Below are 18,540 nucleotides of genomic sequence, written 5' to 3'. Positions count from 1 at the left end.
CACCGCCGCCTGATATTAAAGGACTAAAAGCCGCCGGAAAAGCTGCCGGAAACCCCCCCTACACCCAGCCCTAATCTCCCTAACGAGAGTTTTTTTTTTTATTATTATTATTATTATTATTATTATTATTATTTCTAATTTTGATCTCAATTTCGTTCCTCAAGGACCAAATGAGATCAAAAACCTTAAACGATCAATTTTATGGGCTTAAATATAATTGCACGTAAATTGAGATATTTTTCAAGCAATGCTAAATGAAGTTTTCTTTGGCACGGGTTATTATTTTAAAATGAGGCTTTTTGAGTAAAATGAGACATTTTCCACATCATGCTAGCTTGAAACCCAAATCCCGAAAGCCATCTGAACCACAAGTATTTAATACACACAAAACACAAATTTTTCATATGACATATGTCATTACAAGTCACTCATTATCCCCGCATTTCACCGCTCCACCGGAAATTCCCTGTCCCTACTGTACCCCCATATGACACATGTTACCTCCCTTAATATTTTTTATTTATGTCTTTGTGCATTCTATAACTTGCAAATTCAAGGAAGAAAATGAAGTGTTTCATTTCCTCCATAATAATTAAAAAAAAAAAAAATTGAACTAATTAATACACATTATATAAATATATGAATTATAATAAAATAAACAAAAGCTAACGAACGCCCCGGGGGCGTTGGATAAGCTTAAAGATTAATTTAAATTAACATTAAATACACCGATTGACGCATGATGTTGTCATGCTTTCCCTAAATAATATCACTTTAGGTAACATTTTAAATTAGCAAAATCCTTATTATAATTGCACATTAAGTTACATTTTCCTAAAGTCTTTTATAATTCAAATACTATACATTTCAAAACCCAAGTATAGCTCAGGAATAATCTATTTGATAAATATCTGAGAGAAAACAAAATTACAAACACTAAAAACCCAGAGCAACACTTGGGTCATACCACAGGCCACAACACACTTCTTCTGAAGTTCTGAACTAGTAGTCACCCATCATGAAACAGCAGCTGGGTATTTCCGTGCATTGTTTGTCTAAGCTGCACCACACAATTCTTAGCATGTTCAGCAGCATCAATTTTCCAATGTAATGTATTATCAACTGTCAGATCTTCTCCATGCCTTATAGCAAAACGAGCAGTAATATTGATCTTCTGAAGAGAAACAGTGTTCTTAGAAAGATAGGAAAGAAATTCCATGGTTTTTTTATCACCTCGAAAGCCAAATAATTTGACCTCCTTTAGATTCTGGTGCGGAGACATAGAAGCCAATTCTAGTGCAGGGTATTCCTGCCATGTAGGAATAAATGGTGGGAGCTACAAGCAGCAGACAGTTTTTCAATCAGCATTATCCAATCAATCTATAACAATAAGGCAGGCAGTAAATAATCCACTGCACAAAAGGAAATTCAAGAATTGAAACTTAAGTCTATAAGACTTTTGGAAGCAAACTTAACGAAGACAATCTAGCACATATTAACATGTAGCACATGCATGTTGACAAACAGTATGAAACTCGCAAGAGACACTAATGCAGACACGTGACATATGTTTGACATCAAGCTCAATGATGGTTAGGGAGCTACTAAACACTTTTTCAAAATACAAAATACAACAGTAGGTAATTTCTAAAGCTCAAACAGTTAAACTGCTGGAATAATACAAGATACATAAGAAGGCCAAAAAATGTGGATATCATGATTCATTAGCACAATAGAGTTGATGTTACTAAGCTAGGTTTAGCACAATCATCATCCTCAATCAAAGCCTTAATCCCAAAAGTGGGGTCGGCTACATGAACCAAAAGTGAATATTCCGTATAGTCATCCACAAAAATCTTCTTCCTCCATCGCTTATGATCAAATACCTCATTCTCATAAAAGTCCATTTGCTTCATATCCTTCCTAACTCCTTCCAACCAAGTCATTTTCTGTCGCCCTCTACATCGCTTAAGCTCTCCTTGATCCCACTCTTCCACTCTTCGTATAAGCACACCTTGTGGTCTCTGTATTACATCCCCGAATATTGTACATTATTGTGCTAGATTTAGCACAATAATGTACAATATTCCCCAGTTAATGCTGTTGGCATATAGTACACTGTTTTTACAGGTCATTAAACTTCAAATGCGCTTACGATATGGTAGCCATTATGTTACAGGTATTTTGTGTCCAACTGTTTTAAAGTATAAGAACATCTTGTTTGCAGATGGCTTGTTTTCTATTGAAAAAAGCAATCAGATAGTAGAAAAGGTATGCCATTTCCAATGGTTTTTCTTGGTTACAGGGAATCAAAACAAAGTGAATTAGTGACTGGAGCACATCTAACATTCCTAGAGGTTAGAATAGTGTAAAAGTTTAATCTGTGCACAATCAGATTGTCAGATATGCAGTCAAGACAAGTAATCAGTTCAGCATATGTACTTCACCTGTCACTCCTTTCAGCACAGTGGTATATATTCCTGGAATGGCATCAGTTTCAGCACTCAAGACTATTTAGAGATGATTGAAAAAGGGGGAAGTTAGTTAAGCTGGAAAATCAGAAAAATGATGGCTTTGTGCAATGATCTATCATCTATGGATGGTCAGGATCCAAGTGTTAAGAAGAATATTATAATAGAAATTTGTAAAAGGATTAATGTTGTTAAGCTTAGCAAGTGGAAAACTCTCACTGTTTGGCTTAAAAAGTTTAGGATTAACTGTTAGTTGGCTGTTTCATATGTTTTAGTAGCTTAGGGTGCCTACTTAGTAGGAATGTCTTACCCTTTGTTGCTTTGTTCGCTATGATTGTAACTTCATAAGCTACAACGTTAATGATATAATGTATGCTTCACTATGACCTTCTCCCCCGCACCCCCCAACAAACAAAAAAGCATAGAAGCGTAGACAAATGATATTGACCACTTGACCAGCTATCCCATCTCTTTTATCACTCCCTCTAGGAAACAAATGGATTCATACCTGTTTTCAAGTAACATATGCTCTAGCCTTTAGGAAACAAATAGCTTTCCCTTCTTTATTTTCTTTTAAAAAAATACTACGTATATGTTTAAGAATTCATGCAAGTGTTGGCCAGGAAATGGGAGTTCAGAAGTACTTACGACTATCTCAAGTAGCTCCAATAAAGGGGCTCCCCTGATTATGGAAGCAACGACACTGTAGGCCAGGTAGGTCACCCAAGTAAATTTAACATCAACCTCCAGTCGTTTTAGATTACTAAAAACACAAAGTTCCGTAAAATCACTCATGTCCTGCACAAGGCGCATAACAATACATCAGTAAGTGGCCAAAACCACACACACACACAGAAAAAAAAATGCTAACTGAATGTCCTTCAGTTCAGTGCTAACCTTGAAGAGATGAGCTGAAATAACCAAAGATTTAAGATTTGCAAAATGAGAAGAGAACTGAGTGAAAACGAAGTTTTTTGCTCTGGGCAAGATCACAGTTGATTTATAGACTGGAAAAATTGATAGCCTTAGAGAAGCAAGCTGCTTAGCATCCTTAATAGAGAGAGTTGTTATATTTCCATCATACTTGAATGATATAAGATTTGGGGCAAAAACTTGCAGATATTGTAGGTGATGACAGCAGTACAACTCGAGTGATTTCAGGTTTGGGTGAGGAGCTGTATTTATTGCATTTACCAGCCCATAACTAAACTCCAAAATAAATCTTTCAAGAGAAAAACAGCTAGATAAAATCAAGTTAAAAACATCATCTGTGAGGTTTACAGTTCTTAGGCAGAGATCTGTTAGAGACTCAAAGACATTAGGAGAAGCAAAAAAATGAGCAGGAAAATAATAGTTATTGGAATAACCAGGAATAAAAGATACGTTTAAGTTTAAGTCGAGCTCACAAACACCATGATTAATTGCAAAGGAAATCCATTCATCAAGATATTGCCCACTAATGTCTGACGGACGTACAATCCTAAATTTATGCAAATTTTGAGCATTATATTGTCGTAAAATATTATCAATGCATCGCACATACGTTCGTTCGCCCATTTTTAATAGTTTCAAACATCCAAAGTTGAGATTAGGGCAGGAAGCCCACAAGTTTTTCCATCTCTCTGAAAGGACGCCAGTTGCTATTGCTTCCTTGAGTGTCAACCGTGTCAATATATGACAGAGGATTTCATCTGGCATATCACTAATCCGATCCTCCGCTACCATTCTTTTACATCTCTGATTAATCAAACAATAATTCAATTCAATTCAATTCCCACTCACCTCATTAATGTTGTTTCAACTATAAAATTATACAAAATTCCCCAAATATTACAAAATTCAAATAATATTCATGTCCCAGATATATAACTAACAATATTCACATTATCAAACAATCAAAACAAAGACCCACAATTTTTTTTTTATTTTTTTTTAATTTCAAATATCCAAATCCCAGGATTTCATCCAAAATTAAGAGCAGATCATAGAATCAGGGGAATTTGAATTACGCATCAACATCAGGTTTGTATATCAATCGAGAGTTTTAGTTAATTAATACAGTATAAAAATCTGCAAAAACTATTTCAACACTAAAAAAAAAAAAAAAACTAACCTTCAATGCATCAAGTTTCCGCAATTTTGTGGTGGCCATCGAGTAATTAATCTTTAATTAAATTAATTATTTGATTCAATGAGAATTTGAGAACCCCAGTCGAATACAAAGATACGCTTTATAATTATGGCTCTGTGTGTGGGAGTTGGAAGTTCAAACTAACGATGTTGGGACTGGGGCAGACTATATACTTGGCCCGTTATTATTAACAAAGAAATTTTAATCCGGTTCGGCCCATTTTGGTCTTATTAACAACGGTTATTTCACCCAAGGTCAATAAGCACTTTAATAATTCACCAATGCCATCAAGGTTTTCAAAATTCCTAAAATGGCACCGAGTTTTAAAAAATTCACCAAGTGTCATTAATGACTAATGGCCGTTAATTTCGTTAGTTATTAGGGCTTAATCATGACACATGTAGACACATATCAGTCAGTTATTTGTTTTTTTTAAAAAAAGGAAAATAAAAAAAAAATTAAAAAAAAATATTCTAAATCCTAACCCAACCCAGCCCCACCACCGTAACCACCTTCCATAGCCAACCGAGGCCCTAAGCCAACCGTCGGAACTCCTTAACCTTCTGCCGAAACCCCCTAACCTCCTGTTGGAACCTGCCGAAACCCCCTTACCTCCCTCAAAAACCCCTTGACCCACCAAAACCACCAACTCCACTAAATCTTCCTTTCCTCATCCCAAAAAAACCACCCCAGCCACCGCAACCGTCTCACGCAATGCCCATAACTCCGTCTGCCCTACTCCAGCACCCAGATGACGACCCACAGAACTCCGCCTGCCTGACAACCCCCGTCCTAATCCCCACCCCAGCCCCCACAACCACCTCACGCACCAACTCGACGCATCACTGTAGCCACCGAAACCGACCATGAAGACCTAGAATAGAACCCGACCATGGAAACCCTTCACCCTCAAACGGCCTAAATCAGCCATGGAAGAATGGTCGATTTTTATGGACGATTTCGTCGTTTCAAGGGTGGAGGATATAGGATTTAAGGGGGTGGTTAGGATGGTTTCGACGGTGGAGGTGAGGCCGGGAGTACCGACGGCTGGGTTGGGCTGCCGATAGCGGCAGTGGTGGTGGTGGGGCTGGGTTAGGGTTTAGAATTTTTTTTTAAAAAAATTCTTTTTTCTTTTTGTTAGATTTTTTAAATATACCAATCATATATATCATGACATATGTCATGATTAAGCCTTAATGACTAGCGGAGTTAATGTTCGTTGGTCATTAATGGCACCCGGTAAATTTAATTTAAACTCGGTGACATTTGATGAATTATTAAAGTTCTCAATGGCATTTGGTGATCTAACCCTAAAATGTTTTTTTTTTTTTTTTTTTTTTTTTTTTTTGGTTTTTGAAAGTAGTATAGGGAGGAGGTAAGAAGTCAAGGGATTCTCTCCCATCCTCTAAAATAACAAATGGGATTCTTGACAAATATTATGATGGTCCTTCAAAACCTAGCCATTTTTCACAACACAAATTCGTATGACTTTAATATGTAATTTTAGAGGTGTCATTCAACTTAAATTACTTCACTTTTGTTCTTTCTATTTGTTAAGTAATAAATGTATTTTTTTTCTCTTTTTATGAAGTACTCCAATCTCCAATGACTATTATATACATGACTTGAGATAATATATATACTCTTGTAATATGATTTGATGATAACTTTAAGGAATGATGCAAGTAGACACACAGACACAATCACACAATTGGTTTTGATGGCATCAATTAGTAAAGGAAACAATCTAGAAATTTCAAGTTACTAGATTAATGTTCAAAAGGCTAGAAAGTGTGGCCTTTTAAGAATTATTCCAACTGTAAGCTGCCAAGAACCAACGTCAAAGCTACAATTAGGGCACATCCCATGTGATAAATCTACATTATTATTATTATTGACGTTGATGATTTTAATTTTATTTATTTATTTATTTATTTATTTATTATTATTATTATTATTATTATTATTATTAATTACTTGGAAGTATAATTTATTCTTCGTAGTAGGACAACATTGGTATCGAGTCGTTGAAAGAATAAAAGTCGGTGGTCAACTTACGTCAACATAAAGGGTTAGAGTGTCTCTCTATGTTAGTATATGTTGTCCATAGTTTCGGATAATTTTCGAGATCAATAATATAGGTAAATAGGTAATATTATATCTCAAAATAAACCAATGAAAGTTTAGGGGTGCTATACCTACATACAAACAAGTCATAACTATTTATATATACAAAGTATATATACAAATTAAATGAATCGTAATGATTCTTTTAGATTTGAAATAGATCGATTATAAAAGACCAGACAATTAATTATATGAGAGTTGATAGAATATAAAATATATTTCTGGGTCTCAACCATCAGTTTTAGCTTTTGGTTGAGTTGGTCCTTTAACATGGTATCAAAGCCAGCGTGACACAAAGATCACGGGTTCGAATCTCATCCGCCCCTACTTCAAAGTGGAATTAATTCGCGCCGGGTATGAGATGGTCTGTGCAATCGGAACTTGTACAAGAGGTTCCGATTTCGGGTAGCAAACTGGAGAACCTATTGTAATAGGTTCAAGTTCTTAATTTTTTGGAACTGGAACCTGTAGGGTACCTTGTACCTGATAAAAGTATCACTTAATATTTAAATAAAAATACATATATTAAATAATATATATATTAAATAATATTTCAAATTATACACTAATTCTTACTCAATATTTAAATAATAAATATCAAAATTACGATTATAAAAATATATATATTAAATTTGTTAGACAACTATTATTAGTTTGTCTTATTTGCAAGTTGCAAATATTATAAATTAGTGACCAACCAGTTTTTTATTAAAAAATCCGCAAAAAAGTTAGTGAGTATATTATAATACAGGTTACCCTGAATCGGAACCGGAACCTACAGATTCCGGTTCTCAATTTTCAGGAACCTGTTCAACAGGTTCCGATTCCATTTCCATTTTGAAGAACCTGTTGCAACAGGTTATGGTTTCGGTTCCCAGAATTTTTACAGGTACCCTGTTATGCTCACCCCTAACGTTCGTTATGTGTAGGATTATAGGTTATGTCACACACGCTACCATGCGTACGCAAGAAAGTCGTGATATACCCGCTTGAATCATATAGGAGCAAATAATACAAAGCTATCCACTAAAGAAATGGGAATCAAACAATTACAATTAATTTCTTTTTTATTTTTTATTGATTGGAATCTGATCCTCACAAAGAAAAGAAAAGGTTTACTATAAGAATCTCTTTGAAAATAATGCTACTACAACTTGTTCTCTATTCTATCAAATACTTATCAACTTGAACATACACTTGTGCATTCCATATACAAAATTGAAACTAATTTCTATGAAACAAATTAAACTAATTGACTAGCTTAACGATGAAATTAATTTTTCTTGGATTCAAGTCTTGTTAAGCCCAACCTTGCTTATACTTGCGAAATAGATCCTCAATTTGAGCATTCCTGAATGCACTACAAGCGATCACGTAAACAAAGATGAGCACGACGACTGTGATTATGAGGATGATATTGGCTTTCCTCCATTCATCCCTTAGATTTCCTAGAAGCCCTGCCTTACAAGAGTTACAATTGTAGCATAGTTGGCTTTGGTCGGAGCTCCATAACGTGCAATCCGGGTCAGCTGCCGGGTTTGTAGGGTTAGTCCATATTGTTGGGTTCACATATTGGTAGCCACAGATGTCTGGAGGTTTACAGCACCCTGACTGTAATAACAGGAATGAAAGAACTTCAGAATCTAAGTCCACTATTTTTCAGCAATTACTGTAACATTTTAGTTTGCTAATGAAGGGCAATATAAAGTGGCAATAAGGTCATTTCATATTATCAATGATAAAAGATCATCAATAATTGAGTTTTATGAATGTTACACCATGCTAATGTGACCCACCTAATGCTATACAGAGGAAACATTAACAATATGATACATGACTAGATTATTGACTTGGTCCAATGATAAGTGATTACTTGTTCCGTTCTAACAACATTAGCAATTACCATCTTCTTTTAGAGTTATAGGTGATGAAATAGTTATAAGTTTACAATAGATAATGATATAGATGAAATTGAATCTCGTGTTTTATGCACCACCAACAAGACAACATCCACACATAGTGACAAGTTTTTGGTGTGAATATGCATGCCCCACAATATCAACGTAAATTCTGGTAATTAACAGCCGAAACAAAAGGCAAAGAAAGCACTAATTACTACTTAAAATATGTTTTATAATTCCAGTGGTTCACAAGATGACATGCATCAGTTTGCAAACAATGAAATGCTTTTCTACCTGCTACAATGAAGACAATTCCATATTTTCTAAATTATTCTACTTTTTTCGGTTAGAACAGAGCACTTTCTTTGAGTGTGATAAAAAGATTGATTCTCTGAATTTCAAAATAAAATTGATTCCCCACATAGTACCTGATTAACTATAGAAGTTTCTCATAAATTTTTGTAGTGGGAATTTTAGTGATTGATTAGAATTGAAATAAACAACAATTAGTAAGGAAAAAGGCAAAGGATAATTTTAATTGACTTTGGTTAACATATGACTGATAAAATAGTGCAACCACTGGTGGACCATACCCACTAATTATCAGCAAAGATAATTGTTTCACTCAATAATTTGGACCCACTTTATGGTATTCTAGATCTAGATCATTATAGAAATACACAATTTATAAGCTATTATTAATTTTAAGATTTTCGCATATTCATCTAGTACTACTAGTTCCTTTAAACTCTTTTAAGTACATACAAAGTTGTTATGAGTAGTTAAGGTAAATTAGATTAGTAATTCCAAAACGCTAATGAGTAATTTATACTCCGTAAGTGAAATTTGTTTTGTACGAGTACTTCATTACCTAAAACGAGAACGAGTAATTGAGGAAATAGGCTTAAACACTAAGGTAATAATCAATTCTATACAAAATACTTCAATGTTTGAAAACCATGTTTGTGTACGGAGTAATAATTATTATATGAGTCAAAACTCAAAATATTTCGAGTATAATTAAGTAGACTTACAAATTTACGAAGTAGTATTTTCCTAATTATATGGGCCTCAAAAGTCGAGTACAAAGCAGGGGAGTGTGTCAGAGAAGCAGCGTATGAAAACGCCAAGCTATTTTCAGAGTACCTTCTAGCCTTTCATTGCTGATCAGATTTACTGTTTGTACGAGTACTTATCAAGAGTTCAAGACTTCCAAGTCAACCTTTAGTGTGACAATTTTTCAACATTTTCTTTCAACATCTAACCAAATTAATTTTAGAGTCATGATTTCATTAATTCGAATCCGTATTTCTATAACCTTAATTTAACAACTCATCACTGGTAGCTAGCAATTCTAAAGTAACTCCCTAACAACTTGGGTTACCCTTAACGCCTTAAGTGATGTATATATTATTATTCTAATTCGAGTTAATGTCTAATATTATCAAATTGGAATTACATAACAAAATTACGCGTCAAATTAGTCATTGAGCAGAAAAAGAATAGGATTATAAGTTAGGAAAAGTGTGTACCTGAAGAGGTGAGATATGAGCAACAAAAAAATCAGGAGCACCCACAAATTGAGAATTGAGCTTAGCACAAAAATTTGTATCAATCAAGCAGTTTCTAATCTTAAACCAATTCTCATCATTAGTAACATGGTCCTTGAACCAATTAGAGAACCCTTCTAGGCGGTACTCCTTGTACCCCCGGCCCGGGACCTGAGTCGACCCATCTGGCCGGGTTACGACGAAGGCGAAAATGAGGAGAACCAGGAGGAGGGTAATAAGGATAGCCATACAACAAAGATAAAGAGCTAAGAGGCTTTCTTTGTACCAATAAGCCCCAACAAAGCCTATTAATGAGATGACTAAGATAAGAAAGCCGAGCACGACAACGGGCCACCGGAAGAGGTGGACACACTCGTTGTCGGGCTTGGAAGCGAGCCATAGGCCCGAGGCTATGATTGGGATTGAACATAGTAGTGCTATGAAATTTAGTATTGCTGTTATGTTGTTACTTAGTCCCATGTTTGGTTCGTAACGGGTTAAGTGGACTCTCTCTCTTGGTGACGGGTGCGGCCGAGGTGGTGTGAGGGGGAAGTAGGATTTAGAGGGGGTGAAGTGAGTGAGAAGGGGAGAAAAGACACAAAGAGGATGATGATGAAATGCGGTGATAGGTGATGTAGAATTTTTAGGAGGGGAGTAAAGTTGTGAACTAACTTTGCATAAAGAGACACGCCGACGTAAGTTTGGAGTGGAAACTTTGAGGCATATTATATGCAATTATGCACAAGCACTTAGAGTTTGACTACTTGTAGTTCAAGTGGACCCTTTAGTACACGTTTGATGATTAAGGTAGCCTTACTCTAATTAGTAAGAGAACGCGTATTGATAAAATTTTGGGTAAAATAGTCCTCCGTATTTAAGAAGGAGATTAAATCTTAATTGCATCTTGTATAGACGAATAAAAAAAAGTTGATACGGTATACGTTGTTGTTTTAATTATTCGGATTTGTTATTTTTGTACAGAAAGTATTATAGCCAATAGTCTAGTAATCTTATGAGCAATTTCCATGAAAAATGCTAAATTTCAAATTACTTCCTTACGTTCATTTGTATGAAAACTATTGATTGGAGCTCAGTTTGTTTTTTTTTCTTTCAAATTTTTGTTAGCCTAAAGCCGCTAACATATGTAGAGGCGTTTATATTTAAGGTATGTTCTGATTTACTGAAATGAGCTGAACTGAATTAAATATTTTATGAGAGAAAGAAATTAAGAGTTGAATTGAACTAAAAATAAGCTGAATATAAGTAATTTCTTCAAAGATTACTAATATGACTGTGAAACTAAAATCCATAAAATCAACCATGTTAGATTGTCTAATCACAATGTGGATCGAACACAAGCCACACAAATTGTACAATCCAATCCAAAGAAGCAAAGCAACCATCAACACCAAACTAATAAAAGGGGCCATTTGTACATTTTTATACCAAAGAGTCCAAGGAATATTATGTTTTAGCCCAATATTAGTAATCACAATAATTATGGTCTCGACAAACAAAATAATCAACTCTACCACGTCTTTAATTCTGTATTGATCACTCCTCTGTCTTAATTGAAATCTGCGTAATTATGCCAGTTCATCACTTTGACATCCTACCCTACGGAATTATTGACAGTTCATAGAAGATTTACAAAATCAGATTAAAATACCCACAAAAATTACAAATTTGGTCGTTGCAGTAGAATGATTACAAAAAGCTATCCTAAGTAATCAGTCAAATTTAACTCGTCTTCTTTATCATTATTGAGTGACTTCCGGCCATTGGAATCTGAACCCAAAGAAAGATCTGGGATTTTGTTTTTGACTGATAAATTTTGGAATTTGGAGATTCGTATTTTCTGGGTATTTGATTTCAGTAATTGGGGATCGGTGATTTGGCGGGAAGTTAGTGGGGGTTTGTTAATGGCGGAGGATAATGTAAGAGGGTTGGTACTAGCAGTGGGTTCAAGTGTGTTTATTGGGACCAGCTTTATCTTGAAGAAGAAGGGTCTTCGCCGTGCTGCTGCTAATGGCACCCGTGCAGGTTCGTCCGACTTTTGCTTTAAAACTAGGAAATTTAAAGTTTAATTGGCTTATTTTTAGTTGTATGATTCTTGGTATTCATTTTTTGATGATTAAAATAGTTATCAAACTTTGAATATAGATTAAGCATCTGACCTATGAAAATTTGGCAATATTTAACATTTTTTGGCTCTAAAATGGCTTATTGTTGTTCTCTTCTTTACTTTGTTTACATCTGTATCTGGGTTGAGCTTCATAGATTTGTAGTGTTTGGTATGTTAGTTTGATATTAACTTGTAATTCTAGTCAGTTACTGTGTGAAGCTCCCTCATTATGGTGAAAAAGGATGATATTTGGTGGCTTGGATTTTAACTTGAATCATGAGAATTCCAAAAGGAGTAGTGAATAACTCATGTGGACATCTTCGAGGAGTATGAAATTGTAGGCTGCTTACATGAGAAGTATGAAGTGGGTGACCTCCTTTTTGGGGTGTGTTAAGTATTTCTTTGTTGGTTGTAAGGAGGGGTGGGGGTCCATGATGAGTGTAAGGAGAAGGGGGTTCTACACCGGGTCAATTGGCTCACTTATTAGGTTGCAAATGGTAGCTACCTGAATTAGTGGAATTAACAGTCGAAATGCCTCTTTGTATAGCAATAATGTGCTGCAATGCCTGCAAGTGTTGTCTCTGAGGAAATGATTTATGTGATAGGTGGTTATGCAGCAGCAACAACAGACTAACATAGTATTCCACCATTGGTTGTGTTTGTCTTATCTCAACCAGTTGACACTAGAGTGCCTCTAAGGAGGAGTAAAACAAAATTACTGTCAGTAAAACAGCACAAGTAAGGCAATACTGAATCAGTATGCAGTTCTGCAGTGTATGTGACGAGGGCTGGTTTTGAATGCTGGGAGCTTGTTGGACTGCATAGTCCCGACTTCTGTCGGATGGCCACAGATTGATTGTTAAACCAGTAGGCGCTGTACAAAAGGCATTAAAGATATTGGAGTTGTGCGCTTAAGAAATTTATTTTTCATTAGGTTAGAAGTTGCTCTCTTTTTATGCAATAAGTACTTGCTGACGTAAATGTAACATATGACCATTGATATCCTTCTTATCTTTAATGAATCTGCCTTCCTTATGTGAGAATAATTTCAGTGAGAAATGCCCCTCTTCTTTTTAAAGGCTTCCCAAATCACAAAATAAGAGTTCCTCCAGATTAATATTGATTTGATCAGAATGAGGGTGTCTACAAGTGTTATCTGGTTTCTATTGCAGGCTTGCTAAATGCCCAAAAATGATGATTAAATCCAGTATAGAAATGAAATAGTTTACCCATAGTCAGGTACTGTTTGGCAAATCTAATATATGTATGGTATAAATTTCTTTTCCTTCTATGCTATCTGTCTAACAGTACGACCTACCACTTAAGGATCTCTGCATAAATTCATAGTTCTCTAATGAAGCCAAGTCAAAAAGGTTTCCCATGATCCTCCATATACAGTATGCTGGTATTTTGTTTTCGTAATATAATGTTATTTTTTACCTGTTTTTCTATATTTCATTGGCACCAAATGGTTATTATGACTTTATTCCCATCAGCCTACTTATTCTGTATTTGAAATCATTTTGTCTGACAATGTAGGATACGGAGGCTACACTTATTTGCTAGAGCCACTCTGGTGGGCAGGAATGTCCTTAAGTGAGTGCAGGCTCTTTCCCTGCCTTAAACTCCAGTCTTTTTAGTTAACGTTTGTGTGGGTTACTGCTCATTTTTAAAGATCAAATTTTCTCTCTGAAATTCTCAAAAACAGTGTTTATTGGAGAGGCTGCAAACTTTGTGGCATATGCTTATGCTCCGGCTGTTTTGGTAACACCGCTTGGAGCGTTAAGTATTATAATCAGGTAAACTGGATTGAATTTCTTGAAATATTGTTAATGACAAATGCTGTGTCTGATTTCACTTGCCTGATTTGTGCAAATGTTCAGTGCGGTTTTAGCACACTTCATGCTCAAAGAAAGACTGTCAAAGCTTGGTGTCCTGGGATGTGTGTCTTGTATAGTGGGGTCGGTGGTAATTGTTCTTCATGCCCCACAGGAGGCAGCACCAACTTCTGTTCAACAAATTTGGGATCTGGCAAGTCAAACAGGTCATTTCAAATGACGTCTAGCAATATATTTAGATAGTCATACCTGTACTGGCCTATAGTCACCCTAACTGGTTTTTTCATATTCTTCTATGACCAGATTTCTTGATTTATGTGGCGGCTTCATTATCTATTGTGGCAGTTTTGATTTTGCACTTGGAGCCACGCTATGGGCAGACAAATTTGTTGGTTTACTTGGGGATATGTTCTTTGATAGGTTCACTGACGGTAAAAAGTTCTGTTGATACTTTGATATTTTCCCTTGTCTATTTGATGTTTGCTTCACCCACAATCTATGGGTCTTAATAGCCATTCTGCAGGTAGTGAGCATCAAGGCTATTGGAATAGCTATAAAACTTACTCTGGAGGGGACAAACCAGCTTATCTATGCACAAACTTGGTTTTTCATGACTGTGGGAGCAGTCTGTGTCATTACACAGTTAAATTACCTGAACAAGGTTTGCATATTCTTTTGTTGTACTCTGCGTTTTCTTCTTTCTATCTTTCAATTTGTCTCCTTGCACTTTTTTTGATTTTAAAAAAAAGTTTGATGTTGGGGGTCTTCTGGTCTTTGTGTGTATTTGTCAGTACGTTGTAAGAAAATTCTTGGCAGGGAGAGATGGAAATACGTGTCATCAAAGTAATATTACCTTAGCGAATATTATTTCTTTTCTCAATTCCTCGCTATAGTATTCTCTTCCTAGGATATTACATTTGAGTGATGACAAGGCAGTCTAGCAGAACCTCACTTTCTATTCACTCTAGTATTTTCAATTTTAATCTGTGACTTGTGGCTCATTTTGTTTCAAAGGTGTTGCTTTTTGGGTGTTTTAACTCTCATTTTGTCATGTTATGGACCTTATGGTATCCCTTTGTACGATGTTTTTTCTTAATATATAGTGTTGGTGTGTCAAAGAAGCTTGAGGTTCTTGTGAAGGATACAATTTGGTTAGATATCAGGGGGCAAAATAGAGGCATTTGGTGTGCTACCACTTACCAGTTTATATGGAGTGCCAGTAGTATGGTTTTGGCACAATAGTGAATATGTTTCTCTGTTTATGTTGTCTTTGAAATTTTGTTGGTAATCTTTGGTTGTGCTAACTGCTTCTTGGGTCCATCAAAAAAAAAAAAAAAAAAAACACCTTCTTGGGTGAGTGTGAGCAACTCGTCCCTTCTTGGGTGAGTGTGAGCAACTCGACCTTTTAGCTTTCTTCTCTTTTGACGATGTATTGACTACCAAACTGGCAATCAGGCAAAAACAGGTTTTGGAGAAAATTGTAGCTAAGCTAGCACCTTTTCAATTTTCTTTCATGTCTATACCTCTATATCGTTTAGATACAGCACTGTCTGCACCCATTTGAAACATCATTTTGATGGAGGTTCATCATCCCTCCCAGTTCTCACATTTTAGAATAACACTTAAGGTTTAGATTAGAACTTTCATTGTTTGGCTTCTTTATATGCTTAGAGCTTGGGCTTTATTGTGAGATCTTAATAAATTCAATGATATGTTTCCTATTTCCTAACAGCATTGGCTGAAGGACATTGAATCATTATTTTTTTTGAAGGACATTAAATCATTTTTACTGATTTTAGTATTGCACCAGAGAGGCAGAGACCATGCTTTTTGCTGTGGTGCATCTAATTGACAAATGTTCACATCTATAGTTTGTATTTCATTATTCATTTCCTTGCATTATGGATGCTCATGTGTAGGTTTGTACCTGTAAACAGTGTAAACGACATCCCAGAATTTAAAAATTATCACCCCAACCAGTCAAAAATAGCAGTGACTCTTTTCAAATTGTCCTTTTTGTCATCTAATGAATTTATTTTCTTTTAAATGAGAAGTTTATATGGGTTGGTAAAACATTAATTACTACTTCGTACTAAAATTGATAATGGAGGTTTTGCGGCCTGTGAAATAAAGTTACAGTAGAGTTGATTTTGCACACATTCCCTTGCTATTTCTTTTTATAATACTAGGATGTGTAAAGTCTTGAACACTTTTCCGAGATTTTTACACATGATCATTAGTTGGATATAGGGTTTATGATGTATCAATTCAATGCCTTAGCACTTAATTGTAAGAGAACAAATGATACAATTCAGTATATCATTGTAATTAAGCTCTATATTCTGCGATATCTATCTTGCAGGCACTTGATACATTTAATGCGGCATTAGTATCTCCAATATATTATGTGATGTTCACAACCCTGACTATTGCTGCAAGTGCAATCATGTTTAAGGTAGATTCTTAATTAGATTAATCATCGAGTTTTTCTGTTTTATAGTTATATTAATATTTTGCCCAATTAGGGAGAACAATCTTTAAAATGTATTTATCATTTCAGGATTGGTCTGGTCAAGATGCAAGCAGCATAGCTTCTGAAATATGCGGCTTTATTACAGTTCTCACTGGAACAATCATACTACATGCTACAAGAGAACAAGAACAAACCAACACCTCAGGTAGTGTATCCAGCTTGAAATTAATTCCCTAGATGTGTTTTTATTTATCTATTTATTATGCCCTTTCAATTAAAAGAGAAAATGATCTATCTTGACTTGATACTTTTTATCTTCCTTACATTGTGTTGAATTCAAACAACAGCTTCTTCTTAAATTGAGAATTTGTGATTTGCGATATGCCATAGAATAACCAACAATAATTTTTTCCAAGGATCTATCCAGTTGCTAACAAAATATGCTCTGTTTCATCACATTCAATCAATTTCCTCTTTATGACAGCAGATTCACGAGGCAATGCAGGACCTGCCAATTGGTACTCAACTGGAGAGAGTCAAAAAATTAGTGATGAGGAGCACCTAATTACATTGCACAATACAGACTTTTTTGAATAACAAGGTTGAGATAAACTCGATTTCAAAAGTATGGTGAGACTTCCACTCAGGAAAACAGTCGCTGACGGTGCTTTCAGCTAAAGCTCCAAAGAGCTTTTTGTTATAGAAAATGGCCTTGTGTAGGAAGTGCTCTGTTGTGATGAATTAACACATGCTGGTAATCCTTTGGCACTGAAGTGAGCAACACTGTCTTAAGAATTAAGGTTTTAAATTACTTGCCTTTGCAGATTGCAAGTCATCTGATAGCACATTGCTAGATACAGCGATGGCCAGCAGCAATGTTTGTAACTAATTTTTTGTGTTGCTTGCCTCATAGTCTATACATGTACATAACCCCATTGTTTCTCTGGCATTTGAAGGTACGAGTTTATTCTGTGATTGAATTGATGTATTCATTTTTAAAATCATTTGTGATTAGCCAATGTTTGTATTTTTTATGTAATCCTATTGTTGACAGTCATATTCTTCATACTCTTCAGAATTGATTAAAAAACAAAATTTGGTGGTATACATTGTATTTTGTATACTGAAATCTAGCAATGGGAGTATGTATTACTTGTATTTCGTATACAATTCCAAAAATATACCTTTTTTTTTTTTTGATGGGATTCCAAAAATATACTTAGTGGTATATAGAGCTGTCAAAAGTTGACCCGACCTGAAATACCGACTCAAATCCGATTATTAACCGACCCATCTGAACCCGAAAAAATGGTGACCCAAACCCGACCTGACCCGACCTGAAACCAACCTAGACCCGAGTTGACACGAGTATGTGAGACTCGAACCCGAACATGAACTGACCTGGAGATGACCCGACCTGAATGTAATCCATAAAACCGAACCCGACTTGAACCGAAATTGACCCAAACCTGTTTTAACCCGTCAAAATCCGAATTTAACCCGACTTGTTACTAACCTGACCTGAATTCAACTCGACCAGTTCCTAACCCGACGCGAATTTAACCCAACCTGATACAAACTCGACCCGAAATCAACCTGACTTGTTATTGACCTGACCCAAATTCAACCCGACTTGTTATTGACCCGACCCGAATTTTACCAGATCTGTTACTAACCCGACTCGAAATCAACACGACTTGTTATTGACTCGGTCTAAATTCCACCCAAATTGTTTCTGACCTGATTTCAAATCATCTTAAATGCAATTTAGACCACCTTATTATTGTTGATCAAAGCATTTTATCTAGGGAGACCAAGTTGGTCCAGGCCAGCAAAAGAAAGGAGCATTAAACTCAAATTTAAGAGTTAAATATAATATATTTATTGTATGGTCAAAGGAGATAATTATCTTCATAAATTATAA

The 18,540-nt window shown here is 35.5% G+C and overlaps 3 protein-coding genes across 4 annotated transcripts; 1 reads left to right on the top strand and 2 right to left on the bottom strand.

Moving 5' to 3' along the window:
- Positions 1 to 784: 784 nt before the first annotated feature.
- LOC110739672 (F-box/LRR-repeat protein At3g59210-like) lies at positions 785 to 6,312 on the bottom strand. The gene is made up of 4 exons (XM_021920129.1): positions 4,585 to 6,312; positions 3,369 to 4,208; positions 3,120 to 3,269; positions 785 to 1,336 (listed from the first exon to the last, which is right to left on the bottom strand). Exons 1-4 carry the CDS (start codon positions 4,621 to 4,623, stop codon positions 1,010 to 1,012), a joined length of 1,356 nt encoding a protein of 451 aa, XP_021775821.1. The 5' UTR covers positions 4,624 to 6,312; the 3' UTR covers positions 785 to 1,009.
- A 1,466-nt stretch (positions 6,313 to 7,778) lies between these two features.
- Positions 7,779 to 10,974, bottom strand: LOC110739661 (tetraspanin-2-like). Its single transcript, XM_021920120.1, has 2 exons — positions 10,163 to 10,974; positions 7,779 to 8,340 (listed from the first exon to the last, which is right to left on the bottom strand). Exons 1-2 carry the CDS (start codon positions 10,658 to 10,660, stop codon positions 8,029 to 8,031), a joined length of 810 nt encoding a protein of 269 aa, XP_021775812.1. The 5' UTR covers positions 10,661 to 10,974; the 3' UTR covers positions 7,779 to 8,028.
- A 674-nt stretch (positions 10,975 to 11,648) lies between these two features.
- On the top strand, positions 11,649 to 17,813 carry LOC110739648 (probable magnesium transporter NIPA6). 2 transcript variants are annotated; one of them, XM_021920099.1, is made up of 9 exons: positions 11,649 to 12,223; positions 13,845 to 13,901; positions 14,014 to 14,104; positions 14,189 to 14,349; positions 14,447 to 14,574; positions 14,667 to 14,804; positions 16,506 to 16,598; positions 16,704 to 16,821; positions 17,101 to 17,813. In XM_021920099.1, exons 1-9 carry the CDS (start codon positions 12,103 to 12,105, stop codon positions 17,211 to 17,213), a joined length of 1,020 nt encoding a protein of 339 aa, XP_021775791.1. In that variant the 5' UTR covers positions 11,649 to 12,102; the 3' UTR covers positions 17,214 to 17,813. The 2 variants fall into 2 exon arrangements, with proteins under 2 accessions (XP_021775791.1, XP_021775800.1); XM_021920108.1 differs by having other exon boundaries at positions 11,650 to 12,223; positions 17,104 to 17,813.
- Positions 17,814 to 18,540: the final 727 nt, after the last annotated feature.

Source organism: Chenopodium quinoa, unplaced genomic scaffold (genome assembly GCF_001683475.1).
Source record: "Chenopodium quinoa cultivar QQ74 unplaced genomic scaffold, ASM168347v1, whole genome shotgun sequence".
Taxonomy (NCBI): Eukaryota; Viridiplantae; Streptophyta; class Magnoliopsida; order Caryophyllales; family Amaranthaceae; genus Chenopodium; species Chenopodium quinoa.
Note: the sequence above shows the minus strand (reverse complement) of the source record. Positions and strands in the feature narration are given on the sequence as shown.

Excerpts from the sequence above, each read along its gene's own strand:
- LOC110739672 (XM_021920129.1), bottom strand. The coding sequence starts at position 4,623 with ATGGCCACCACAAAATTGCGGAAACTTGATGCATTGAAG. Across the intron at positions 3,270-3,368 it reads TTTCAGCTCATCTCTTCAAG|GACATGAGTGATTTTACGGA; the intron begins GTTAGCACTGAA and ends CGCCTTGTGCAG. Across the intron at positions 1,337-3,119 it reads TGGAGCTACTTGAGATAGTC|CTCCCACCATTTATTCCTAC; the intron begins GTAAGTACTTCT and ends TGCTGCTTGTAG.
- LOC110739661 (XM_021920120.1), bottom strand. The coding sequence starts at position 10,660 with ATGGGACTAAGTAACAACATAACAGCAATACTAAATTTCATAGCACTA. Across the intron at positions 8,341-10,162 it reads CTCATATCTCACCTCTTCAG|TCAGGGTGCTGTAAACCTCC; the intron begins GTACACACTTTT and ends CTGTTATTACAG.
- LOC110739648 (XM_021920099.1), top strand. The coding sequence starts at position 12,103 with ATGGCGGAGGATAATGTAAGAGGGTTGGTACTAGCAGTGGGTTCAAGT. Across the intron at positions 14,105-14,188 it reads GCGTTAAGTATTATAATCAG|TGCGGTTTTAGCACACTTCA; the intron begins GTAAACTGGATT and ends GCAAATGTTCAG. Across the intron at positions 16,822-17,100 it reads AGAACAAACCAACACCTCAG|CAGATTCACGAGGCAATGCA; the intron begins GTAGTGTATCCA and ends TCTTTATGACAG.